This window comes from Colletotrichum aenigma, assembly GCF_013390185.1.
Source record: "Colletotrichum aenigma strain Cg56 chromosome Unknown KSG_Cg56_contig02, whole genome shotgun sequence".
In the NCBI taxonomy this organism is placed as follows: Eukaryota; Fungi; Ascomycota; class Sordariomycetes; order Glomerellales; family Glomerellaceae; genus Colletotrichum; species Colletotrichum aenigma.
The window spans coordinates 3230353-3256385 of NW_023500908.1; the positions used below are offsets into that span (position 1 = coordinate 3230353).

The window sequence follows — 26033 nt, forward strand, 5'->3', positions numbered from 1 at the left end:
GCCTGGTCAACTATCCGTCTGACAGTAGGTACTTGCAGATATCACCATCTCAACCATTATGCCATGTTTGGCGGAGGCTATCGGAGCGGGGCAATGGGTATCATGAAGAAGCTGATTTCGAAGTACGGTTGACGGCCCATATGTAATTACTTTGCCGCAGGATTGAAATCGAAGGGTTGTTAAGCTGAATTGAAGGACCATTCCACATTAAAACCGGCCCGCGCCGCCGTTGAGAACCTAGGATGTTCGCTAGCGGACACCAAAGTTAGTTCCAGGGACGCACAGCACATGTTGATGGATAGCGCTTTTTCTGCAATTCTCGGGCCATGCTCCAGTCGAAGGTCTTTTTTTGACACTGATCGACCTGCCAAACAATGGCGAGTAAATGTCTGTGGTGTCGTCATGCCGTCTGATGTTTTTTGGGTGATTTTCCCGCAGCGATAGGGGGAGCTAGGATTCACATGCCAGGGGTTGCCCTGAGACCGAGCCTAATTTGGCTTCTGGTTGGGGCATTTTGGGGGAAAGGCTCACGGACCATGTATTCATCCGGCGCATTCGCACTGCTGGGAAAGCAAGATTAACTAACCTGTGGACGGCCCATGGCCCATGGCCAGCCCATGGCAGGGGAACTTGATCACAAGGGTTGATCTGGTCACTTCCCATTTCCGTTGCCAACACCGATAGCCACCTCTGCTGGACCTTTCGCCCCTTGCTGCAAATCTGCACCCACGACGCCTGGCTTTTTTTCTATTTTTATTTGGGAGGAACGACAATGTCCATATAGAACACATACGCACGCTCTTCGTCGCTCCCTTCTAGATTTTTGCCTCATACGTTGCCGCAACCATGAACGGCCACTTCGCTGCTGTCGGCGATGAGCCGGACGCTCAAAACTACGAGCATGGCATCCAAGTCATTGACGACCAGAAAGACTTCAAGTACGATTCCGAGTCTCCGCCCCCGCGAGATCATGCCAAACAGTAGCTAACCTCTGCACTTGCAGTGTCGCGGTCAACAAATACCTCCAAAAAGTCCACGTCGCCGAGGCGGGGTTCAACTACCACCTCATCTCCGTCTTCGGCTCTCAGTCCACCGGAAAGTCGACGCTGCTGAACAACCTGTTTGGTACCGACTTCTCCGTCATGTCCGAGACGATGCGACAGCAAACCACCAAGGGTATCTGGATGTCCAAGAACAAGAAGGAGTCATCCGGCATGGCCGAGAACATCCTCGTGATGGACGTGGAGGGAACCGACGGTCGCGAGCGTGGCGAGGACCAGGACTTCGAGAGGAAGAGCGCCCTGTTCGCCTTGGCTACGAGTGAGGTCCTCATCGTGAACCTCTGGGAGACCCAAGTTGGTTTGTATAACGGTGCGAATATGGGTCTGCTGAAGACCGTCTTCGAGGTCAACCTGCAGCTCTTCCTCAAGGACAAGCAGTAAGTCGAATGTGCGGTGCAGTTAGACCGCCACTTGCTGACACGCCACCATAGGTCGAGTCTCAGATCCCTGCTCTTCTTCGTCATTCGAGACCACCTCGGCACGACCCCTCTCGCGAACCTGCGCAACACCCTGATCCAGGACCTGACCAAGATTTGGACGTCTATTTCCAAGCCCCAGGGTCTTGAGAACTCCCGCATCGAGGACTACTTTGACTTTGCCTTCGCCGCCCTCCCCCACAAGATTCTCCAGGCCGATAAGTTCACGACTGAGATTCAGAACCTGGGGAAGAGGTTCGTTGCGGGGCACCGATCGGGTGGATCCACAAGTCAGGAGTTTGAAGGCGGTGTGTTCCTGCCCGAGTACCACCGCCGCATTCCCGCCGACGGATTCTCGATTTACGCCGAGGGTATCTGGGACCAGATTGTCAACAACAAGGACTTGGACTTGCCAACACAGCAAGAGCTTCTTGCTCAGTTCCGCTGCGACGAAATCTCCCGAGAGGTTCTGATTGGTTTTGACAATGCTGTTGTGCCATTGGAGGAGAAGCAGACCGAGTCTGCAAGGCTTGGAAAGCCCGCCGTATTGGCAGAGCTTGGTGTCACTGGCCGTGAGTCCCGCGAGAAGTGCCTGAAGGCATTCGAGATCCAAGCCAGCCGATACCACAAGGGCGTCTACACGCGCAAGCGCCAAGACTTGGAGGGCAAGATTGACGCCAGGCTTAAGACGCTATACAACGCACAGCTGACTGCTGCACACAAGTCGGGTATTGCTTCGTTCAGTGATGCTGTATCGGGTGCTGTCAAGGCTGGCCAGAAGTCCGGTGCCGCCTACGAGTTTGCCGAGATCGTCACCGAGGAGAAGAAGAAGACCCTTGAGTTCTTCCAGACCGAAGCCGAAAGTCTCGCCATTCCGGGTGTCGCGTGGTCTAACTTTAAATCGCAATACGTGCTGTTCGAGAAGGAGCTTGACGATGTGAGCGGCAAGCTGCGCAAGGAGGAGATGCGTCGGTTGGCCACGAGGGTTGAGAGATGGGTCAAGTCCCGATTGGGCGACGCCATTGGGCTGGAGTTCAACAAGTTGGGCTCCGGTAGGGCTGGTTCTGGCGCCCCCGAGACTGGCGAAAAACCGACCGAGAAGGATCTCTGGGATCGTATCTGGACCGTGTTCGTCGACATTGTCAAGGATGCCCAGAGCAGGTTCACCGAGCGTGCCAAGAGTTTCGAGGCTACACAAGAGGAGGTTGACATTGGCCTCTGGCGCCTGAAGCGCAAGAGCTGGGTTGCCCTGCGTGAGAAGATTGAGGAGGAAGTGATGGAGGGCAACATCCTGTTGAAGCTGAGGGAAAACTTTGAGGACAAGTTCAGATATGACGAGGCCGGTGTCCCTCGGATCTGGCGACCTACAGACGACATCGAGGGCATCTACACTAAGGCGCGAGAGTCTACGTTGACTCTCATCCCTCTGTTGTCGAAGTTCAAGTTGTCAGAGTCTCTCAGCTCCCCGGACCTGCCCGCCTGGATTGGCGGACAGCCTCGCGGCGTTGAAGCTAGCGACGAGGAGGACCTGACTCCAATTGGTGGTGTTGACGAAGAGGACGGCAAGAGCCTTGAGGAGGAGATGACGGTGCTTAGCGAGAGTAAGCGCCAAGACCTTGTCATCCGCTTCAAGAAGACGGCAGATGGCGTCTACGTCGAGGCCAAGCGCAGCGCCATTGGCGGTGTCGCTCAAGTACCTCTGTATTTCTACGCTCTCCTCGTTGCCCTGGGATGGAACGAAATTGTTGCCGGTAAGTGGCTTGAGAGCTTTTTCATTGACAACGCTAACGCAAGACAGTCCTGCGCAACCCGTTCCTTTTCATTTTCCTCATCTTGCTGGCTGGAGGCACTTATGTCGCCTACACGCTGAACATGCTGGGCCCCATGTATCAGATGGCCAATGCGGCGGCAAACCAGGGTGTTGAGATTGGCAAGCAGAAGTTGAGAGAGTTCATCGAGAACTCAGACACTGCCCGACAGGCGCTGGCCATGCCCTCCCGGGCCGACAGCTCCATCAGTATGGACACTTTGGACAGTCGGGGCAAGAAGAAGAGCTCGGAGGATGATATTGATGACATCTAGATTTTACGCATGAAGCTGGAATGAAGCTGCGGTCCAGACGCCGGCCACCACAAAGAGTGCGAATAGGAGCAAAGGATATAATGTCTATAAGATACGTTGTAGTATCCTGTCAAATTTCCCGTGGTGATCCCAGATGATATACATACGCCTAACGCCTCTTACCCGACCTTTGTTACACTAATCCTAAAAAGCCTCAAGGCCTGCTGGTCTTCCAAACCATGTACCCAACTCATCGCCATCCTCTGCGTCTGTCGACCGGAAGAAGTCAGTCATGCGAGCCTCGCCGTCATCATCGACTGGCCATTCGACCTTTAAGCTCCCCTTGGCCTCAAGCATGTCCTTGGCCGTGCCCCAGCTGAATCTGCACTCGGGGCCCCAGCCGAAGACAGGGTGCATGTTGCCCCTCATCCAAGTCACACATCTCTGGTCAGACGGATAGCCTGAACCCCAGGCCATGCCCTCCTCCGCCTCGGCCGCCTCAGGCGCACGCGCGCGGTACAGAACCTCAAGCGCAGCATCACGAGTGACCTTGGCAGCGACAGAGGCAGCTGAGACGCAGGGGTACAGACTATCTGCCTTCTTTGCGACGGTGATCTTTGTCGCCGGGAAGAAGCGCTGCAGCTTGGCCTGGTAGGCAGCAGGCTGGCCGACGGTGTCGACGTAGATCTCGGCGACGTTGACGCCGCGGGCGAAGACGCCTTTGATGAGGTCGACGGTGGCGTCCATGGCCTGGGCGTTGAGGTTGTATGTCGCGCCGGGGCGGAGCATGCCCGTGGAGATGTCGCGGGCGGAGAGGGAGCGGATGGCGAAGCCGCAGGAGTCGAAGAGGTCTGATCCCGGCGTGCAGAGAGCCTCCATGAGCTGGGAGCGGACGGCGGGCGTGAGGACCTTTGAGTCGTCAAAGTGGTGGGTTTCGCGGAGGAGGGGGTCCGAGAGGGGGATCGGGAGGAAGAAGACGCCGTAGACCATGGGGCCGAGGACGGGGCCGCGGCCTGCTTCGTCTACGCCGAGACAGACTGGGGTGCCGAGCGCTGGTGTTTCTGAGTCTGTGGATTCTGATGACGGGAGGAGTGACGGCGGAATGGGGGAGAAGTAGGAGTAGCTGTCGCCTGCGAGGAGGGCCTTGTCGTCAATGGAGGGTGGGATAAAGACATCTGAGACTGGGGTCTCCATGGCGATGTCCTCGACCGTTTGAGTGTCTTCCATGGTGAGAATTGGTGTATTAAAGAGGAATCTGGATGTATCCCGTTTGACGTCGCGGGTTGGGTGTAAGTCCTCGTTTGTCTACGACAGTTTCTGTTGTCGTCCGGATATTTTGCTGCAAGCCCAGTTTCCCAATTTTCGTATCCAAAACGTCTCGTAGCAGAAACAAAGCGACAAAGATGAGAAAGTGACGACCAAAAAATGAGTGATTGATGAAGTGACTTGAAGACTGAAAGTAATGGGTGGCAGGTTCGGCCCCTCGACGCGTCCCGGTAAATTGAGACGCGTCCATCCAGGTGGATCCTCCCGCACATGTGCCCCGTCGACTCCTGGATTGCAGCGGGTATCAGCCACTGACAGGCCCGGAAGCACCGCTAACAGCAAAGTGCAAGCACCACACCGCGCGACGCCAACTCACGGTGCTTCTTTCCACCGCCCAAAAAGTTGCGCGCTCAACACCACAAACCACCACACCTGCTCGGGGTAAACAAATACGACGCACCTGGCTCAGTATCTTTGCTCAGCTTCGCCCGCACTCCTCAGGCCCCAGCTCCTCAGCTGCGATCATTTTCATCTAATTTTGGCGGGATTTCCATCGGAATTCCCAAAGACTCCACAGTCGCGATGGCACCGCGACCGAGCAATGTTAGGCGTCGCGAGACGTCCACAGGCGATTTCCATGAGCTCGGTGTCAAGGGGCGGTATGTCGCGCGCAGATGTCTTCTTCGTTCTGGATAGAAGCTGCGACTCGGTAGTTTTGAGCATTTTACTTACGCCCTTGCAGAAAGACTGGCATTGAGTTGCCCGACACTGGCGTACGCGACGAACATGGCATGCAACCTATCGACGGTCTCTTCTCCTCGCCGGAGAAAGACAACGGATCTCCCGACGAATCGACGGGCGAGCAAGATATGGAGCTCGACTCTGGTGAGTTTGCTGTGCTGGCGGCTTTGACGCGCGCATCCTGACGAAGCCATGTAGACACCGGCGCCGGACCAGCCACGATTCTTAAGGGGCATCCGCGACTAATCCCTCGAGGAACCTCCCCGCGGAAGACAAACCTCGCTTCTCCTGCAGTGCGACACCCTAACTTTGGTGTCTCTTCATCACCGATTCGAGGATCACCTTACCGAGGATCTCCCGCGCAATCGCATTCCCAGCCTGTCCGGGGGGCATCTGTTTCTCGCCGTCTTGATTACGGCGCGAATGGTGTAAACGGCAAGCACACGAATGGAACAAACGGACGCGCCCTCTCCACCGAACCGGAGGAAGACGAAGGAGCGCCTATGGACGAAATCATCGAGGAGTCCCTGCAAATGATTGGTGAGGTGGAAGTTCCGGGGGATGAGCCGAACGATGTCACTGAGGAGGTGGAGGAAGAAGCGCCAAAGCAGCCGGCCAAGCGTAAAGGACGCCCACCCAAGGCCAAGGCGCCAGTTGTCGAGGAGCCAGAGGAAGAGCCGGAGAATGCTGCCGAGTCAGAGGAGGAGCCAGTGGCCCCGAAGGGCAGAAGAGGCCGTCCAGCTAACGGCAAGGGAAAGGCCAAGGCTGACGAGCCCGAGCCCGAGCAGGAACCCGAGCAGGAGGTCAGCGCTCCCAAGCGCAGACGCTCGCGGAATTCGAACGGCAACGAGGAGGAGCAGGTGGAAGCGGACGATCGCGCTTCCAAAAGGCAACGTACGGAAACTGCGGCAGCGGCGGCGGCAGCAAAACCTGGCAAGCGTGGGCGGCCCAAGGCCGTTCCTCAAGAGGAGAAGGGCGAGTCGAGCAAAGATGCTGCGAAGGCTGACCCGAAGCCCAAGCCCAAGGGCAGGCCGGGCCGAAAGCCCCAGACGGAAGCGGCTGCTGGAGACGATTCAATTGTTGGTCTGGTCCAAAAGGGGCCGCCCATGCCCAAGGCCCGTGGCTTGGTCTCACGCAAAGTGCCACAAGATCCCCATGCCATTACAAAAACAAGATCCGGTCGTCAATCCTACAGGCCATTGGCGTACTGGAAGAACGAGCACGTCGAGTACGATGAAGAAGAGGCTTTCGAAGCCGGCAAGGACAGGTTCTTACTTCCCAGCATCAAGGAGGTTGTCCGTGTCGAGGAGGAAGAAAAGGAGGCACGCAAGAGAAGGGCGAAGAGCCGGAAAGCTGCAGGAAAGGGAGGCAGAAGGAAGCAGGCCGAATCCGAGGACGAAGAGGAGCCGGAACCGTGGGAGGTAGACCCGGGCAACATCGAAGGCGAAATTGTCGTCTGGCAGCCCGAGCACGAGTTCAATCCTCCCGCCATCAACGAACAAGTCGAGATCGACGAGGACCGCATTGCCGTTTCTGCTGGCGCCATTCAAACACGCGACATCCGCGACGCTACCTTCCGATTCGCAAAGACGCTTAGCTTGCCTTTCTTCGGCTCGGGCGTCGTCGACCTTCCGCCCGGCGCGGAGAAGCGGCCTAAGAACTCGCGAAAGATGCAGATGGTGTTTTTCGTCTTCCAGGGCAAGGTCCTGGTTACCGTCCACGAGACGCAGTTCAGAATCGGTGCCGGTGGAATGTGGTTTGTGCCCAGAGGTAAGCCGGCCTTTCTGGAATCCTGTTCCAAGTGCCACTGCTAACTATGATTTCAGGCAACTACTACAGCATTCACAATGATTATGAGCAACCAGCGCGTATCTTCTTCGCCCAGGGCTGCGAAGTCAACAGCAGCGCGATGGCTGGGACACCAGGCCCTTCTCAGGACACGACCATTATGGGTTGAGTTTGACGTCCTGAGCGGGTGCTCATGTTTTCCTATTCGAAATGACTTTTGCGAGCTGGGCGGATGTTTGCATATCAACGGAAGCTTCCATTTAGCCTTTATACCCTTCAGTGGCTCATTGGATTCCGATTGTTGCGGTGTTGTTTCTTTTTTCGTGCACCTGTAGGATTGAGACGAAAAGCTGAAAAGCGGCCACCTGATGAGGAGGCATGTCGTGATATGAGCGTATTGGGCTTTCATGTTTGGGTTTTACGAGGTGTAGCGGTTCTATGGCACGAGATAGGGCTTGGGTTGTCATAATCATACATACATTTCGCATTCCTCATTTACGTGTCTGCTGTTTGTGATGGGATTCATGGTTGTTTTTGTGATCCATTCAAGCCAGCGTTGAGGCATCGTCTGCCGCCACGAATCACCCGTCACTACGGTGTCATGTGTGATAGGGGTCATAGACGATACCCGACATCCCAGCCAACCTTTCAGGCTGGACTAGATCTTTCGGCTACTGGATACACACCTCCATCTACTGTGCGTCGTCGTCTCTGTCGTCTCTATAGCTGTTAGTTATTATATCTACTAGATTCATCGATTCTATTTCCCCTATTTTCGCATACTATCGTCTCCATCGTACTGTGCCACAGCCTCCTGGGTAATATGGTCATTTAGAAGGTGGTCATTCAAGACGACCCATTTTGAAAGCATTTTAAAAGAGGACAAGGAGCATCCTGACCAGATTTCATCGCCGCCTTCGACGTAGTGGCGGATTTTTGTGTTCTTCCCGCGCTGCTGAGGCAAGATTCTATGCAGGTCATCTCTCTGTTTGGCATCCAGCGCCGGAGCGGGCCCCACTCCAGGGCGTCCGCCATCCCGCACCGGAAAAAAATCTTGCAGCACGGACCAAGGACAAGCTCACCCTGTTTCGCCCCTGTATTAGGTAATCCGCATCTGCGAGTGCTGCGTAAGGCTGCTGGGCACGCAACAGCCAGGTGCCCTGCACTCTCAGATCGTTGCCTGGCGGTCGCTGGGCGGACACATGCAAGAGATGAGAGGGGGAGGGGAAAGGAAAAAAAAGTTGCCCGCCTGCCCGGCAACAAAGAGAATGCAATTTCATCGCACCGCATGCAGCCAGCCATTGAGGTGAAAATGGAAAATTTCCAACACCGATGATGGTTGCTACGAGTAGATGGATTGTGCGACATGGATGGCCATGGGTTTTCCTGAGGGTGCTCATTTACGATCTGTTTGCGAGGCGCAATTCCAAGGTTCCAAGGCAGAGCGGCCCCTGTCTAAAATCTCGATTCTCACATTGAGGGCGTTTGTGGAAGGCGCCAGCCACACCTGCCTGGATTGGCCGCTGCCTGTCTCGGATTGCCTTGCACGCCTGGCCTGACCTTGCGGTCCATTGCCTCCGTTGTCTCTCGGCCATGTCAGCCCCTTGGGCGCCAACTGTGTGTGAATGTGTATGTCGGCATCCCTGCCACCTCTTTTTTTCGGTCGACTGTTGTCGCCGTCAGCTTGGGTCGCCAAGGTGGGCGGCTACGTGGTCCTGGCGTTCCAGAGAATTGCGATGGATAAGCGGAAAGAGCTGGCTACTCTCAGTTGGGCTCTGCAACAGGTCGTCTACGGAGTTTAGATGCTTCTTGAAGAGTCGCAGAACCACTCAATCAACCCCCCACTGACGGAGGATGATATCACTCTCCAAAAGGTTTCCATCAGTTACTAGCGGTGTGGATTCGACCTGACTGAGGGGCAGAACTTGGAGGGGAAAGGTAGAGGGTACCGTGGTTTAGTTCGGGCATGGGGCGGCAGCAGGGGTACTGGGGACCTGAGGGGTAGGATTGTAGAAGCTTCTTGTGGATATGATGTCAACGAATGAGGTTCAAACGAAAGTCTTCCATAGAATTGTCCGTCTTCCAGAGGCACCGTGAGAGCAGGAAAGAGCGTGCAATCCTTGGAAAATTGGGACTTTCGCCTCCTGAAGAGGCTGAATCGGGTTGCAAGCGCACTAAAAAAGATCCTTGTAGAAAATTTCAGCGGTTTCTGGAGGCAATTGGAAGGGACTGGCGCAGTCTGGCAGGGCCGCGAAGCTGGTGGACGCTTGGATCTACCCCACCATTGGAGAGCAGGTGGAAGAGCGAAGAACCCTTTCGAAGTTTTGCGGGGCCTTGCGTCCTCTCTTGCCAACAACCTTTTAAATCCAAGTCAACACCAACCACTTCGACTTTTTTGCTCTTCACTCTTCACGAAATTCCTCTACATCAACAATACCCCAACAATTCAAACGAAGCGTCCAGCATCTCTTTTTCTAACGAGAACTTGATCGCTGCTACTTTCTACACCGGAACACACCACAACCGGTCTTCGCGAACACGACTCTTTTGATACCCCACCACCACGAAACAACAACACCACACCTTCACATCACCACAACACACATTCACAATGGCTTCCGGCAAGGCTATTGGTATCGACCTCGGGACGACATACTCGTAAGAGCCCTTTTGCGAATTGTTATTTCAATTGTACTGGTGTACTAACTATCGCCCAGCTGCACTGGATTTTTTGCCAATGACAAGATCGAGATCATTGCCAACGACCAGGGTAACCGCACCACCCCTTCCTATGTCGCCTTCAATGACACCGAGCGCCTGATTGGTGATGCCGCCAAGAACCAGGTCGCCATGAACCCCCACAACACCGTCTTCGACGCCAAGCGTCTGATTGGTCGCAAGTTCAACGACTCTGAGGTTCAGGCCGATATGAAGCACTTCCCCTTCAAGGTCGTCGATAAGAACAGCAAGCCCGTCATCGAGGTTGAGTTCAAGGGCGAGACCAAGACCTTCACCCCCGAGGAGATCTCCGCCATGGTCCTCACCAAGATGCGCGAGACTGCTGAGGCCTACCTTGGTGGCCAGGTCACCAACGCCGTCATCACCGTTCCCGCCTACTTCAACGACTCTCAGCGTCAGGCCACCAAGGACGCTGGTCTCATTGCCGGCCTCAACGTCCTCCGTATCATCAACGAGCCTACCGCCGCTGCCATCGCCTACGGCCTTGACAAGAAGGCTGAGGGTGAGCGCAACGTCCTCATCTTCGATCTCGGTGGTGGCACTTTCGATGTATCTCTCCTGACCATTGAGGAGGGTATCTTCGAGGTCAAGTCCACCGCTGGTGACACTCACTTGGGTGGTGAGGACTTCGACAACCGTCTCGTTAATCACTTCGTCAACGAGTTCAAGCGCAAGCACAAGAAGGACCTGTCCTCCAACGCTCGTGCTCTCCGCCGTCTCCGCACTGCTTGCGAGCGTGCCAAGCGCACCCTGTCCTCGTCCGCCCAGACTTCCATTGAGATCGACTCCCTGTTCGAGGGTATCGACTTCTACACCTCCATTACTCGTGCCCGTTTCGAGGAGCTCTGCCAGGACCTCTTCCGTTCCACCATCCAGCCCGTCGACCGCGTCCTGTCCGACGCCAAGATCGACAAGTCCCTGGTCCACGAGATTGTCCTGGTCGGCGGTTCCACCCGTATTCCCCGCATCCAGAAGCTCATCTCCGACTACTTCAACGGCAAGGAGCCCAACAAGTCCATCAACCCCGATGAGGCTGTTGCCTACGGTGCCGCTGTCCAGGCTGCCATCCTGTCTGGTGACACTTCTTCCAAGTCCACTAACGAGATCCTGCTTCTCGATGTTGCCCCTCTTTCCCTCGGTATCGAGACTGCTGGTGGCATGATGACCAAGCTCATTCCCCGTAACACCACCATTCCCACCAAGAAGTCCGAGGTCTTCTCCACCTTCTCCGACAACCAGCCTGGTGTCCTTATCCAAGTCTACGAGGGTGAGCGTCAGCGCACCAAGGACAACAACCTCCTCGGCAAGTTCGAGCTTACCGGTATCCCCCCCGCCCCCCGTGGCGTTCCCCAGATCGAGGTTACCTTCGATGTCGATGCCAACGGTATCATGAACGTCTCCGCCGTCGAGAAGGGCACTGGCAAGTCCAACAAGATCGTCATCACCAACGACAAGGGCCGCCTATCCAAGGAGGAGATCGAGCGCATGCTTGCTGAGGCCGAGAAGTACAAGGATGAGGATGAGGCTGAGGGCCAGCGTGTCGCTGCCAAGAACGGTCTTGAGTCTTACGCCTACTCTCTCCGCAACACTCTCTCCGACTCCAAGGTCGACGAGAAGCTTGACGCCGACGACAAGGAGAAGCTCAAGGCTGAGATTGACAAGGTCGTCACCTGGCTCGACGAGAACCAGCAGGCTACCCGCGAGGAGTACGAGGACCGCCAGAAGGAGCTTGAGGGTATTGCCAACCCCATCATGATGAAGTTCTACGGCTCTGCCGGTGGTCCCCCTGGCGGTGCCCCTGGTGGCTTCCCCGGTGCTCCCGGCGGCGCTCCCCCCGGCAACCACGACGACGGCCCCACCGTCGAGGAGGTTGACTAAATTAATACCCTTGATGAGATCTTTCCTTAGAGTCGCAGTCTTGGGTGTGACAACATGGTGGTTGTCACTGGGTTTCACGAATAGACTTTTGCTTTCTTTGCATTTATGAAATCACGATGGGAAAAGCACGGTTACGCATGGGATCAGATGTATTCTAGTTCGGCCTCCAGGTTCAGGACGCCTAATACAAGAACGTTAAACAACTTTGAGTGTCACTTGCAATGTGATGTCTGAATCTCCTGACTACTTGACTAACTGACTACCTTATTTGCATTGAGTTGAGTTTAGCTCAACACTGGTTCAATAGCGGAGTGTGGAGTCGGTGCAGTAGGTACGATGCTTTATCTCGCAGTGGTGATTGAATGAGTGGATTTCTACATAAAACATTACCAGAAAAAGATGTCACCAATTCTTACACGCCAATGATTCATGCAGATGCTCCTTCAATGCCCAGACCCGTCCTGATTTGACGTCGCCTATCCATTTCCATCCTTTGCCATTCCTCGTCGTCGAGTGTCGGCTCCTCAAACTTCTCCGTAAATGCTGTACCCGGCGGGACCTTGGTTGTCCTCGCCTGCCAGATATCCTCACTGTTCGGCTTCCCATCACCATACTTGTCATGCTCCTTCTGGCGATAATGCGCCTTTATTGCCTCCTCCTTCATCGTTCCTGTGTAACTCTTGATCCTCATACAGAACCAAAAGTCCTCCCAGTGTTCGCTGCATGATCGCATCGTGCCGTATCGGTAGATGTGGTTCCACTGGCCGCCGACGGACTGACAGTGGAAGGCCATGTCGAAAGCCTGGCGGCAGGACATCTCTGTCGGAAGGAGGGTTTCGGAAACAGAATTGGGGTCGGCGGGTGGCGTGATCCTGCGGTTGTTGGTTTGGGAGGGAGAGTTGGGGGAAGACTTGAGTGAGAACCATGACGAGGATGATGACGATTTGGAGGGCGCCGTTGATGAAGATGGTGTCGGTTGGGGAGCTGCTGGCTCTTCCTGCTTGCCCTCTGACTGGAACATGGCAATGAACTTCTGGATCTCGGGGTCAATGTCAGAATCATTCGACGCTGTACTCGATGATGGCGGGGTCGACGCGGGAGCTTGGGAAGCTTGTCCCGGCGCGGGAGACTTGGGGGGAGACGGCGAAGCCCAGAGCCAACCCATTTTGGCGGATTGAAGGAGTAAAATAGTTTATGAAGAGAAAAAAGTCCAGGTCTCAAGGCTCGTCGTCTCAATCAGTTCATGAAGCGCTTAAGAATGAGGGGGAGCCGGCTATCACTACCCTTCGATGACCTCCCAGACAGCGCGCCGGGCCAATGAGTGCTTGCATTATTTTTGCCGTGCTGCAAGTGCTCTAGTGGGGCATGTCGGTGCGGATGATGGTGTTTCCGGGGCTGTTCAGCGCCGAATAAGGTTATGGCGGGGGACAAGCGACGGACGGAGGGACATGGTCCAGCTCGCCCTTGGCAGTGGGACTCGGAGCAATGATATCATTCCACGCGTGAAGCGCTCGTGGGGAGCTAAGGAAAAGTAGCTCACATTTCGCACAAGTTGCATTTCCAGCTTCCTTTCCTTCCTCTTCATCGCTTCTCAGAGCACCATGTGAATATCCCAACGGCACCGGCGATGTTATCCAGCAGAGCGATGTTTCGCTCTGGCCGGGCAGTCAGACAGACATGGGTCCCTGCTCGGCCATTCGTTCGACCCCAGTTCCAGTTGCAGGGCTCGATCGTGCACACGACAAGGGCATGGGAGAGTACTTCGACGGGCGACGAGAAGTCTGGGCACATTTCGACGTCCCAGAGCGAGTCGATTCTCTTCTTGGACAGTAAGTTTTCTGCCCCCCCTATTGAGAGACATTCAACATCCTACTATGCTGCTGGTATTGGCATAGACCGTGGGATAATTGGCTGATTTCCGTTACAGACCTCTTTCCCCTGAAGCTTACTCACCTCCTTCGATCACGAGCCTGGCAGTCAGACAAAGACTTTGGAGACCTTCTGCAGCGCTTCGAGAGCTCGAGCTTTGGAGTCGGTGATCCAATCGGCTTGGTGAAGCGAGCTATACCCGACGACCTACCCATCAAGATCACAGAGATCCTGCCCCGGTTTAAAGACGGTGGAGTTTACGTCAAGTTCAGTCATGGATCAGATGTGCAGCCAAAAGACGTCGAGAGTGCGTAGACAATATCAGAAGCCCCTTCATCAAGACAAATCTAACACGCCAACCAGACTCTCTCGCACGAACGCTAGAAAAGAACCCCATACGCCCTTGGTTCAATCCTTTCCGCGGAGTTCGAGCTGGACTCGTGAGAGGTGTTCCCTGGCTTGAAGACCTCTTGCGGTTCCCGAAGAGCCGCATCAAGATCGAGTTCACTGGAAAGGATGCTGGCGGAGAAGCTGTCGAGCTTTCGCAGGAGGACATTTACAGCATATTCCGCAAATACGGCAAGATTGCAGAGATCACGTCCCAGCCTTCCGACTCCAAGGTCCTGCCCAAGTATGCGTACATCGACTTCTCACTCGTCCGAGACGCCATCATGGCCAGGAATTGTTTGCATGGATATGTTGTGGGTGAAGCTCTCGGCGGAGGCAAAAACGGTACAAAACTTCGTCTGTCATATGAGCAAAAGGTCAAGCCACACAACATCTGGAACTGGCTCTCCAATCACCCCAGAATCGTCATTCCTGTTGTAGCTGCTCTCTTGGCTGCCATCACCGTCGCCGTATTCGACCCTATCCGCGAGTTCTTCGTCAAGGCACACATCCAACACTCTTTCCGGTTATCAGACAACAAATTCTACAAATGGGTCAAGAGCCAGACCTCCGACATCATCTCTTCCTTTGCACGCAAGAAGACCGACAAGGCTAGCTTCAATGCCGTTTGGCAACACCGCAGAGACCTTATTGAGCAGATCCAAACCTGGCTGCTGGAAAGTTCTGACACCTTTGTTGTCGTCCAGGGTCCTCGAGGATCGGGCAAGAAGGAGCTTGTTATGGATCAAGCCCTCAAGGATCGTAAGAATGTTCTCGTTATCGACTGCAAACCCATCACCGAAGCCAGAGGCGAGAGCGGCACCATAAAGCGCCTCGCCAATGCCGTGGGATACAAGCCTGTCTTCGCGTTTCTGAACAGCATGAGCAGCATGATCGATCTCGCGGTCCAAAGCACTACTGGAGTCAAGGCCGGATTCTCTGAGACTCTCGAGTCGCAGGTAGTCAAGATCTTGCATACGACCGCGGAAGCTCTCAAGGAAGTCTCACTCGCCGGACGCCACAAGGATGGCAAAGATGCCGATCTGTCCGAGGACGCTTGGCTGGAAGCACACCCCGATAAGCGCGCTGTGGTTGTCATCGACAACTTCCTGCACAAGAACGAATCCAGCATTGTATACGACAAGGTCGCTGAATGGGCCGCCATGATGGTTCAGAACAACGTCGCCCATGTTATCTTCTTGACGGACGATACGGCATACTCCAAGTCTCTGTCCAAAGCTATGCCAGACCGAGTTTTCCGCCACGCTGCTTTGGGTGATCTCTCTCCTGACGTCGCCAAGAAGTTCGTCATCAGCCGCCTGGAAGAGGACGAGCTCGAGAAGGTGCGGGAGCACTCGACCGAGGCACAGCAAGAAAAAGAAGGCAAAGTCCCAGTACAGCCAGAGGCGAAACCTGATCTTTCCGAGCTCGATGCTGCCATCGGTATCCTGGGCGGCCGACTCACCGACCTTGAGAACCTGGCTCGACGTCTTAAGGGCCGACAAAGCCCCCAAAAGGCCGTCGAGGATATCATCAACCAGAGTGCAACCGAGATTGTCAAGATGTACCTCTTGGGTGGCAAGGACTCTGTCGAGGGCAAGAAGTGGTCTACCGAGCAGGCGTGGTATCTTATCAAGGCCCTTGCCTCGCATGATGCTCTTCGCTACAACGAGGTCCTTCTCTCGGACACGTTCGGTTCGTCGACCACGCCCGGTGCTGCAAACGGAGAATCCGCACTTGAGGGCCTCACCAACGCCGACCTCATCACCGTTGAGACCTACAACGGCCGCCCGCAGACCATCCGTCCTGGCAAGCCGATGTACCAGGCCGCCTTCAGCATGCTTCTCGAGGACCGCGTCCTCAGGGCCAAGATGGACCTTGCCCTCTTGAAGGAGCTGGCCAAAGTAGAGGCCAAGACTATTGAGAAGGCCGAGGGCGAGTTGGCCCTGTTGGGTAGCCTGCCGAAGCAGCCTTCTCAGACGGGCTCACGCGTATCCTACCTCCTTGACAAGATTGAAGGCAGCCAGGCCAAGATTACCCAGTTCGAAAAGGAGATTGCAGGCTTGAAGAAGGTGCTCAAGCACAACTACTAAATAACTTTACGTCTGGCGGAGATGCACAAGCAACTGAATTGACCCGACGGGTTGGGATTATAACAGAACCGACGGTTGATACCCTCCTCAATTTCCTGTCATAGTTTTGTAGAATTATGAATGGATTCTACTCATTAAATGTCTTCATTTTCGATGCTGTTGTCAATAGTGCTGTCCTGGTCTCTGTCATCCTCGTCTCTGTCGTCCTCGTCTCTGTCGTCCTCGTCTCTGTCGTCCTCGTCTCTCCTTCCTAGGTAAGTTCCAGAGGTAAATATAGTCTTTGAGATGCTGGCGCTGGACCGGATTCTCACAGCTTTACAGAGCTGCTACCTACAGTTCAGGGGGCGTCATAGGCCTGGGTCATTGGACTTTGGGGGTAATGCTCAGATGAGAAGGAAGCAGCCTGACAACCCCTTCGCTAAGGGGGCCGGACCAGATATTTTGCCCTGTGGTCCCCACAAAGGATTTTCTTCTGGAGAGGAAGTATTGAGAGGTTTTCTAAGAATCACAACACTGTGAATCTTTCAAAATGCCGGGAATCAGTTCTGGTGACCACTTTGGTGCTTCCATCTTCCCCGTGCTCCCACCACCTCTTACGGACGACGAACTCCTCGCCCTCCGTCAGTATTCTGTCCCTATCGTGCGTTTCTTACCTAATTCTGCATAGTCGCCCAGGCCGCCGCCGACAACGCCGCAGAGGAGGCCGCCTCGGTTTCGCCGGTGCCCCTCGGGCCAGAGCTCCCATGTACGTTTGATCACCATCAGCCTGACTGTTCCTCATATTCACCATGCGGTGTCCTTCGCCGTCCTCTTCCAGCCCCTTGAAAGCCGCACATGTCCATCTTGCTTGCAGCCTACATGCATCTCATAATGCCAATGCAGTATAGACCGGGAACTGGCGAGTCTGGACATTTAGCACACAAAAGAAGGAGATGCCCGGAACCGACGTAAGTCATTCACGAAGGTTGTTGGGAAAGAAACATGGTGCTAATGTATATATACTAACCCTGACATTGCCGAAGAGGACCCATCGTCGAAGAATCACACGAACACCCTTATGTTTCTTCCAACAATGTCCGCGAGTGGTCCGCTAAGTCTTCTTGTCTTCAGTGAACTTTACTTCATCAATCGACCTCGCAAAGTCATGGATGGCTTTCATCACTATATAGTGAATGAGATAGTCAATGAGAATGGTGCTCGGGGCAAAGCAGGGCCAGACGTACAGCCTTATCTTCCGAAGCTCAAAATAAACTTTCTAGAGCGAGACAGGAATGCTGTTGGCAAATTGGACTATCTTCGTGAATGGCGTGCCACTCTGAAAATCTCGATACCCAGAATTCACGTGTGTTCGGCACGACCCAGCGTAGGTCGTTGTCAGTGATTCCGCAGTTAGAGAAATTCGAACTGCGAAGAACTGCAAGTGTCCCCACGGGGAGGTTGAGGGTCCAGTTGGGAGGCAAGCAAAACACTTCATTGGCTAGCTGCACTTCATTCTTACTTCCCTGGACTCAAGATGACACGACTCAGGGCTCGATATCGACCGGGAGGTTGGCCGAGAAACAAGATAGCCTGAGACGACACTGATCATGGGACCGGCCAGGGCGGCGACTCTGGCCGGTAGCAAATATAGAAGTCCAGGCAGCGACCAATGGGAAGTCATCGAGTAGAGTATCGGCTTGATGCCCTGAGAACTACAAGCTTTGCGGCGAAGAGACAAGCCTTTTAGAGGCTTGGCAGTCTCTCGGCATTTCTAGGCACTTTACAGGCTCCTTCAATGGAACGTCTTGACCATGGGCCGAATTCATCCTTGCGACAGCTTCTATGATGGATCACTGCGGTGAGTATCTCAAGGAGACGGCTTACAACGCACGAGAAATCTGGAGCTATGTCTGAAATCAGCGAGTGGCTATTTCCATCCATCTCCAACCCATTGAGCCGAAGCTCGACAACGGATAATATCGCATAATCTCTACTGCGTACCTAGAGTATTCGCCCAGGTCGGCTTGCAGGTGGAGCCAGAAGAACCATGGATCTTCGTAAAGACCAATGGAAAGGGTATCATCGAAAACCAGTGACGTCGTCATGCGGGTGTTAAATGAGAAGAGGAAGGTCAACCCCGGTCGTGCAAACTCGGTTTACATTTGGATCCTCGTCCACGGCCATTCTCCGCTTCCAACTGCCAGGAATGCTAGAAAATCAGCTCTCCATCAAAATCGGGATGCGACGAGAGGCGCATTACCATAGCCGGGATAAAATATCGTCAGTCTTGGCTGGATCTAAGAGATCTCTTGTATGTCTTGGCTTCGATATTTCCCCGAAGCCATCTAGCTTAGTAGTCAAATGTTCCGCAGAATGAACAATCCACACCCCAGAAACGCCTCTGGCAATCGACTACAGTCGTAGATCTTTTCTGCAAACATGGTACGATTGGCACCTGTTCATCCTGGGACCGCCATTCCCCTGACCGCATGCGCTTGCCAGGGCAATGACAGCCGCCGCGACACCGCATCAGCTGGCTGAGTTTGCCAGGGGACATTGTACTTCTGACGGTACTTGTCTTATTGGCTCCCCGTTTTGATTAGTCTCCAGAGTTTGGCCAGGGATTCCTGCAATGCACGACACGGACGTGGTCTGTAACGTCTGTCTGTGAGTGGGTAAGGTGCTGGAGCGTGCTCGTCCTGGGGAAGTCTGGAGAAACGGTTAAGCGGAAGAAGACGAGACCAACACCAGCATAACGGTCAGAATCATTCGGATGGCCAGCCTGATTTATGCCTTGGGCCAGTCCGTAGGGGAGGACTTGACTTTGAATTCGTGCTACATCTTCAGATGGTATCACTATATGTTGATCTTCCTCACGAGGAACGACACCGAGGATATAGGCGCTGGCTTGCAGCTGAGATCTTGTGAACGATCAGCGTCTTTTGAACTTATCCAACTTATGCACCTCGGTGGAGCATGTTACATTGTATCAACGACACCAACAATGTATGAGGCCGACAGTAGCTAGAACCGTGTATTCGCTTTGCCGTAGTCTTTTTGCGGGGGGGGGGCTGCGTCGTAACTACAAACTCAACCGTGTATTCGCTCTCGCAAGTAGTCCAACCTTGGAAAACAACTGTACCGACAGGCTCTGGTGAAAGCAGTTCTCCGCACTTGAGCGGTCTAAGCAGTCTACCATCCGAAGGAAGAGACCAGCTCCCTGTCACCAACCCCAGCGGACCCATCTGGGAATGTTTGGAGTCACCATGGCGCCCCAATAGGCTGCTAATGGGTTTGCGGGGGAAGGTGGTTGCGCCGGTCTCATACCCAGCGACGTGGGATGAATGTCTGTGCCATCTACAAATAATAGGGAGCACCCATCCCATTTCCATCTCGAGTTGACGTTAAGTGGCTGCACAGTCATCTACACCTCGAGCTCGACTGCTTTGGCGAGTGTTACGGTCACTTGTTTAAGACAGATATCGGAAGAATCATTCCTTGGGCACTGGCGACTGCCACTTACACTGATCTTTGAGACACTGAGTTGCTGACTCTGCTCATCTTGTCGCGACGATGGCGGATGAGAAACGTGCTGGCGGGGCCGATCCGTAAGAAGACGTCATCTTTCGCGAGGGTCCTCGACTAACAGGAGTAGATCGGCCGGCGTCGAGGTGTCGAACATCGAAAAGGCCCGCCGAGGGTCTCAAGCAACCGTAGACCTGAACGACAACAAAGAGGCCAAGTCCGCACCCTTGCAAGAAACCCTCATCAGATTAACACTGACCGCTGCTAAGGATCAAAAACCCGCTGCTCGGGATCAACCGTAGCGAGCTCCTGCGCGATGTCGAACACTTTGCCCGTGACAAGGGTCTCGACGAGTATCTCCCCATGCTTAAGAAGGGCGCTTTGGTCGCCCAAGACCCCACCGGCTACGAAGAGATAGACGGCGCCGAGGCTCTCGAACCGGATGAGGTTCAAGTGTTGCGCGACGAGGTTCTGCACAAGTGGCGCATTCCCAAGATTCTCTACCTCACCATCATCACCTGCTCCATCGGCGCCGCTGTACAGGGTTGGGATCAGACAGGAAGCAACGGCGCCAACTTATCGTTTCCAACGGTTTTTGGCATTGGATCAAATTCGCATCATGATACTCTCCTGGTGAGAAACATTGTGGTGAATGTTCAAGTGAAATGCTGACATGGGGTCTAGGTTGGTCTGGTCAACTCGGCGCCATACATCGGTAAGACTCAAGGACGACGTTGAACGTAAACGATTCTAAATTGACACTTCCAGGCTCGGCGTTCATCGGCTGCTGGCTCTCCGATCCATTGAACAACTGGGTCGGTCGTCGCGGAACAATCTTCTTCGCCGCCAACTTTTGCATTTGGGTATGTAGCCAACTCCCCATTTTCGCCATGATAAACTGACAATACAAGCCTGTGATTGGAGCTGCATTTTCTCAGACATGGGAACAGCTTTTGGCTTGTCGTCTTCTTCTCGGTATCGGTATGGGCGCAAAGGCCAGCACCGTCCCCATCTTCGCTGCCGAGAACTCGCCTGGTATGCCATAAAACGGCCTCTAGACAACAAATCAAGGCTAATTTAATAGCACCTATTCGAGGAGCCCTCGTAATGAGCTGGCAAATGTGGACAGCCTTCGGGATCCTGGCTGGAACGGCGGCTAATTTAGCTGTTGGTAAAGTGGGAGACATAGCATGGCGGTTGCAACTTGGCTCTGCCTTCATCCCTGCTGTCCCACTTGCTCTGCTCATATACGTATGCCCTGAGTCTCCCCGTTGGTATATCAAGAAGAATCAGTACGCAAACGCGATGAAATCGCTGCTTCGGTTGCGGAACCACCCGATCCAGGCGGCTCGGGACATATACTACATCCATATCCAACTTCAAGTCGAGGCCGAGATCATTGGACGATCCAACTACGCCAAGCGGTTTGTTGAGCTATTTACAATCCCCCGTGTCAGGCGGTGAGTTACGAAGCTCTTCTAAAGTTGAAGAATGAAAGAGAAACTGACATGGTTGATATAGAGCCACATTGGCTTCGTTCACCGTCATGATTGCCCAGCAGATGTGTGGTACGTAAAACTCTTCGTCTAATCAAAACATGAAACTTATAAAGGAACAGGAATAAACATCATTGCTTTCTACTCGTCGACAATCTTCAAGGAGGCGGGCACATCCGAGTTCAACGCCCTCCTCGCCTCGTTCGGCTTCGGCATGGTCAACTTCCTCTTCGCCTGGCCCGCCATCTGGACCATCGACACCTTTGGCCGTCGCAGTCTTTTGCTAGGAACATTTCCCATGATGGCGTGGACGTTGCTGGCGGCTGGTCTCTGTACCCTCATCCCTGGCACCGGTGGTGTTCACTTGGGGCTTGTGGCTCTCTTCGTGTACCTCTTCGCCGGTAGGTCCACCAGCATCATCTTGAGAATCAAAAGTTAACATGATAACCAGCTTTCTACTCTCCCGGCGAGGGCCCGGTCCCGTTCACGTACTGCGCCGAAATTTTCCCTTTGTCGCATCGTGAAGTCGGCATGGCGTGGGCCGTGGCAACATGCCTCTTCTGGGCCGCCGTGCTCTCGATTTCCTTCCCAATTATGCTGGCAGACCTCGGCGTCCTCGGCTCTTTCTGCTTTTATGCCGGGCTGAATGTGATCGCATTCGTCATGATTGTAAACATTCTTCTCCTCTGTGAGCTAAGCAACCAACTGACATGGCACCAGTTCTCCTGGGTCCCCGAAACCAAGCAGAGAACACTCGAAGAGCTCGACTACGTCTTCGCGGTCCCGACAAAACTCTTCATGCGGTACCAGGTCACCAAGGCCCTGCCGTACTGGTTCAAGCGCTGGGTCCTCTGGCAGCGCGACGCCACCCTCGAGCCGCTGTACAAGTTCGACCTCACGCACGAGGACCACCACGCCGCCGACGACGACAAGGCGCAGGTCGAGATGCGGGACAGGAAGCACGACACCTCGTAAGTTTGGTTGTGTTTCGTAAACACGGAATACATGTTGCGTACGTCACTTTGGAATCGTCATGTCATTGCAACCGGAAGAGCTTCCCGATCGGATGTACCGGGGAGGGATAGCGGGGAGATACCAATTGAGGCTGAGAGAGATGGATATCGTAAAGAGCGTGTATAGCATGGACACGCCGCGTAGCTACGTAATCGTCGTCGAGTTTACCGTGCCATGTGGATCGCGACCGAAAAGTAGGGGTTCATTGAGTGCTGGCAGTGCCGTGCCGTGTTGTCCCCCGGACCTCGCCCACAACCCGTTCGTTAATCAACGGAAACATCACAATCGTAGAGTATCTCCGATTACACCGCCGATGATGGATGCTACCTCACCTTTGTTTTTTTTCGCCCCTTCGTAAAGAATGACTTGCATTTCAGCTGCCCCTCTCATCTTCACGAATCGTGGGCCTCAACCATGTTTGAAAGAATGTGATGTTCATCCCATGGGGACAGACAGAGCCCAATCCGCCGCCACCCAGGCAGGGCCCGCTTCACGATTCCTTCGCGCACATGTCTCTTGACGAATCTGCATCAGGGGTCGTGAAAAAGTCTCAGTGATCATCCGAGCCGGCGCGAGACGGCGGCTCTTAGGGGACGGGGCTTTCACCGCGCCGGGGCGGGGGCGTTGCGTCAATTGACGTACGTAGGTCCCGCGTTTTCCTCACGCCCCCCTTCCTTCCGAAGCGCGGGATCGGTCGACGGCCGCCGTCGCGTGCGCACAAAGGGGGTTGGATGAGAGCAAAATTCCGCACTTGGACACGAGGATAACGGCAGCTAAGCTTCTAAGGGGGTGGATGGGCAGACACGCAGGCAACAGAAGGAGGGAAGAAAGTTTTGGAGGGCTTTCCCGTGTTGCCGCGAACTGTGCCAAATCGAGATTCCTGCTCGCCTCGTGTTGAGTCTAGCGCCGAATCCCCCACCCAGCAATGCCAGTTTGAGGCGGTCGATTGTTAATCATATTCACTCTCGGGCTGCCGATCTGATCAGCAGAGCTCTCTTCACAGGTTCGACTCCGGTAGCAGATTGTCGAGCATGTGAGACGTGGCACTCTGTTGCAGGGTTGGAGAATCCCGTTATATGGGCACAATGACAAAATCCAGAGTCACAGCGGGAGGAGGAACGCTTTGCGCGGGAGGAAGCAGCAGAAGAAGAGATGACAAGTTTGTGCGTTGTGCGGGATTGAGATGTGAGAGTTCTCCCCTCCTGTTTGTGGCTTAGTGCCTGAGACTGAGAACATTCTGATGCACCTGCAAATCTCTAGCGCTTGCTTTTTCGTCAGGTACCCGCGGTGGTAAGGCGCGGTCTGAGATGTGTCTCTGATGATCAGTCGGGTCTGGCAACCGTTCTTGGTGAAGCTGAGGGAAGCAGTTGTGTCATTGGTCGCCACTGGCGCGAACCGTAATGAAGCCAACGTCGGGCTAGAGAGACGCCGTTGGAGGCGCCGGCTGCTGGGCTGCCGTGTGCCGCGGGAACGGGGGGAGGGCAGGAGTCTGGCACAGACGACGGCTTTGGGTTAGGACGAATTCGTTGGCTTAGCTGCTAGGTCCCGAATCAGGGGCTCTGCTCTCGACGAGACTACGGATAGTACGAGAAGAAGAAAAAGGCGCCGAGGGAGGCGAGTGACAGGCCACCGGGTCCGAAAGACGCGGCGGCGACGACGGCGCGTTCTTTTTTTGGAGACGCGAGTGGCCAATTGTTTGTTATTGTGAGAAAACCTTGTGGGCCGCAACGTCGGAAACAGAGGGGATATCGATTAATTGCTTAATTCGATGGATGCAGGATTGAGTGGCCTGTTGAAGGCTGAAGCAGGCAATCGAGGAAAGCAAGCAAGCAAGCAAGCAAGCAGGGGCCATGGAGCAGTCCAGACGGTCCAGACTTGAACGCGCGGTGCAGCCAGCTCCTGTGACAGTCTGTCTCTCTCCTGTCCTTGTAGGGCTCCGCTCGGCCGCAGGGGGCGGGGATGGGGCTTGGAGAAGGAAGAATTTGGGAGATTCTGGGAAATGGAAGATGGCGAGATGGGCAGACGAGAAACGGCGGAGGGCACGACTGGGACAGTGGGCGGGCGGGTGGCTTGATGCTAACGGCATATGAAGCGGCGGGCGGAAACGAAACAGAGACGACGGCTTGTGGGCAGGTTTGGAGTTGTGTCGTGTGTGGTCGCTGCCCGGTGAAGGGTGAAGCGTCAAGAAGAAGGTTGGTCCGGCATAGGGCCAAATTTGGGAAGACGGGGTGGGGTCGGCATTATTGTCGAAGACGGGCTGGACCGGCGACGGTATGCCAGCAAGCAGGCGGAGGACCTTAGGACTCCAGGAAGAAAGCGCTGGAGGGCCCGGAGGAGACGTGAAGACGTGGAAGGGTACCGTGGACAGTGGATGAGCGACCGTGCCAAGAAATGTGGACAAGTCGTCTCCAGATGGGGAGAGAAAATCGGTTCCAAGAGGTCGGAAGGTCTGGATGTGGGCGACATGATCATGCGCTAGATGGATGATGCCTCCAGATGCTGTCAACGACAAACATGCCACTGCAAGGTCGCGACATATGTCCACCGCCCACTGCCACGACTGCCATGACTGCCGAAGGCGGCGGACGTGAACAATCTTGGAAGCAAAAAAAAAAACTCTAGCCTCAAGGACGCTCTCTCTCCATTCCTCCAAGGCTCGTATTCCACCTGGCTACCTAGCAGAAGTGGAGCGGGAATATTTTCTGGTGAGAGTCGGCAACTTGGACTCGGGGCTGGTACGTGCTTGGTGCGATTTATTTATTCCTGGATCGAGGAAAAGAGTTGGCCAGATCTGAGTGAAAATGATACGAAGGGCACGCTCACTGCCCTGTGTTGGGAATGATCCACGCAAGGAAAAAGGGAAAGGTTAAGCTTCTAACACTCCGCTGCGGTGGGCACACGGTGGAGGTGATAGTCGTCTATTGGCAGGCGGCGCGAAGCGACTCGTCATCCCTCGCAGAGGATACCGCCATTGGAGGCCACTGAATACCACTGGATACCAGTGAATGCCACTGGGATACCTTACTGCGGTAGCGGGCCAAACCAGAGCAAATGCACCAACTTGCGTTCCCTGAGGGCTGAGTGGTCAGCGGATTGCAGAGGACTGGGGGCCCCGTACGCGCTACGACTCAAAGTAGGAACGATGCGGCTGTACGAGCAAGGGGTCACCGAGGGAAAGAGTCAAGGAAGGCAAGGAACGCGCAGAGAAGCTGGGAACCTGGAGGCCGAGGGTCCCTCTCAATTCAATTGCAGCTGGAGTCTGGAAGGGCTCCGGCTCTCAGCTCACTCCAAAACTGGACATGGGACCTTCAGACTGCCGGCAGCAGACGTCTGGTCCCTGGAACATATGTGGTGATATTAAGGAACAAGAAACGACTGATGGATGCGTGCATGGAGACATGGGTTACACGCTCTCTACGCTGCCGACTCATTAAGCAAGACTATGCTAAAAGCCCGTCCTGTTTCGCGTCCACATCAGAGTTGCAATCTTCATCTTGTGCCTAGGAATTACGCAGTAAAAGACTCCAGACTGATAATGATAAGTGAGGGCGGCATCTAATCGCCGAAGAAAGTGTAACGTCGTCCCCGTCCCGGGCTCCAAAGGAAAGCCAAGCTTCTTCTGAGGACTGCGTTCATGCAGCGTCTGATGTGCGGGAGCTGTCAGGTAACGGTAGAGAAAGCCGCGGCAGCTAATTACTGCGTAACTGGCTGTCAGGGTAT

The 26033-nt window shown here is 54.5% G+C and overlaps 7 protein-coding genes across 7 annotated transcripts; 5 read left to right on the plus strand and 2 right to left on the minus strand.

Annotated features, from left to right (window-relative positions):
* Positions 1-846: 846 nt before the first annotated feature.
* SEY1 lies at positions 847-3559 on the plus strand (the record flags this gene model as incomplete). Its single annotated transcript, XM_037318173.1, has 4 exons — positions 847-938; positions 1004-1438; positions 1493-3228; positions 3276-3559. The coding sequence occupies 4 exons, from the start codon at positions 847-849 to the stop codon at positions 3557-3559; spliced, it is 2547 nt and encodes an 848-aa protein (XP_037183979.1).
* Positions 3560-3742: 183 nt separating this feature from the next.
* Positions 3743-4765, minus strand: rnh-201 (Ribonuclease H2 subunit A; the record flags this gene model as incomplete). The annotated part of the gene is made up of 1 exon (XM_037318174.1): positions 3743-4765. The coding sequence occupies one exon, from the start codon at positions 4763-4765 to the stop codon at positions 3743-3745; it is 1023 nt and encodes a 340-aa protein (XP_037183978.1).
* A 621-nt stretch (positions 4766-5386) lies between these two features.
* On the plus strand, positions 5387-7502 carry cnp3 (Inner kinetochore subunit cnp3; the record flags this gene model as incomplete). The annotated part of the gene is made up of 4 exons (XM_037318175.1): positions 5387-5463; positions 5547-5689; positions 5744-7315; positions 7372-7502. 4 exons carry the CDS (start codon positions 5387-5389, stop codon positions 7500-7502), a joined length of 1923 nt encoding a protein of 640 aa, XP_037183977.1.
* Positions 7503-9944: 2442 nt separating this feature from the next.
* On the plus strand, positions 9945-11950 carry hsps-1 (Heat shock 70 kDa protein; the record flags this gene model as incomplete). The annotated part of the gene is made up of 2 exons (XM_037318176.1): positions 9945-9991; positions 10051-11950. The coding sequence occupies 2 exons, from the start codon at positions 9945-9947 to the stop codon at positions 11948-11950; spliced, it is 1947 nt and encodes a 648-aa protein (XP_037183976.1).
* A 427-nt stretch (positions 11951-12377) lies between these two features.
* On the minus strand, positions 12378-13115 carry EMI1 (Early meiotic induction protein 1; the record flags this gene model as incomplete). Its single annotated transcript, XM_037318177.1, has 1 exon — positions 12378-13115. The coding sequence occupies one exon, from the start codon at positions 13113-13115 to the stop codon at positions 12378-12380; it is 738 nt and encodes a 245-aa protein (XP_037183149.1).
* A 480-nt stretch (positions 13116-13595) lies between these two features.
* Positions 13596-16299, plus strand: YME2 (Mitochondrial escape protein 2; the record flags this gene model as incomplete). Its single annotated transcript, XM_037318178.1, has 3 exons — positions 13596-13779; positions 13878-14126; positions 14183-16299. 3 exons carry the CDS (start codon positions 13596-13598, stop codon positions 16297-16299), a joined length of 2550 nt encoding a protein of 849 aa, XP_037183150.1.
* A 3552-nt stretch (positions 16300-19851) lies between these two features.
* yfiG (putative metabolite transport protein YfiG) lies at positions 19852-22274 on the plus strand (the record flags this gene model as incomplete). Its single annotated transcript, XM_037318179.1, has 11 exons — positions 19852-19886; positions 19934-20020; positions 20073-20436; positions 20488-20518; positions 20572-20666; positions 20715-20838; positions 20888-21263; positions 21325-21371; positions 21422-21700; positions 21751-21968; positions 22020-22274. The coding sequence occupies 11 exons, from the start codon at positions 19852-19854 to the stop codon at positions 22272-22274; spliced, it is 1911 nt and encodes a 636-aa protein (XP_037183147.1).
* Positions 22275-26033: the final 3759 nt, after the last annotated feature.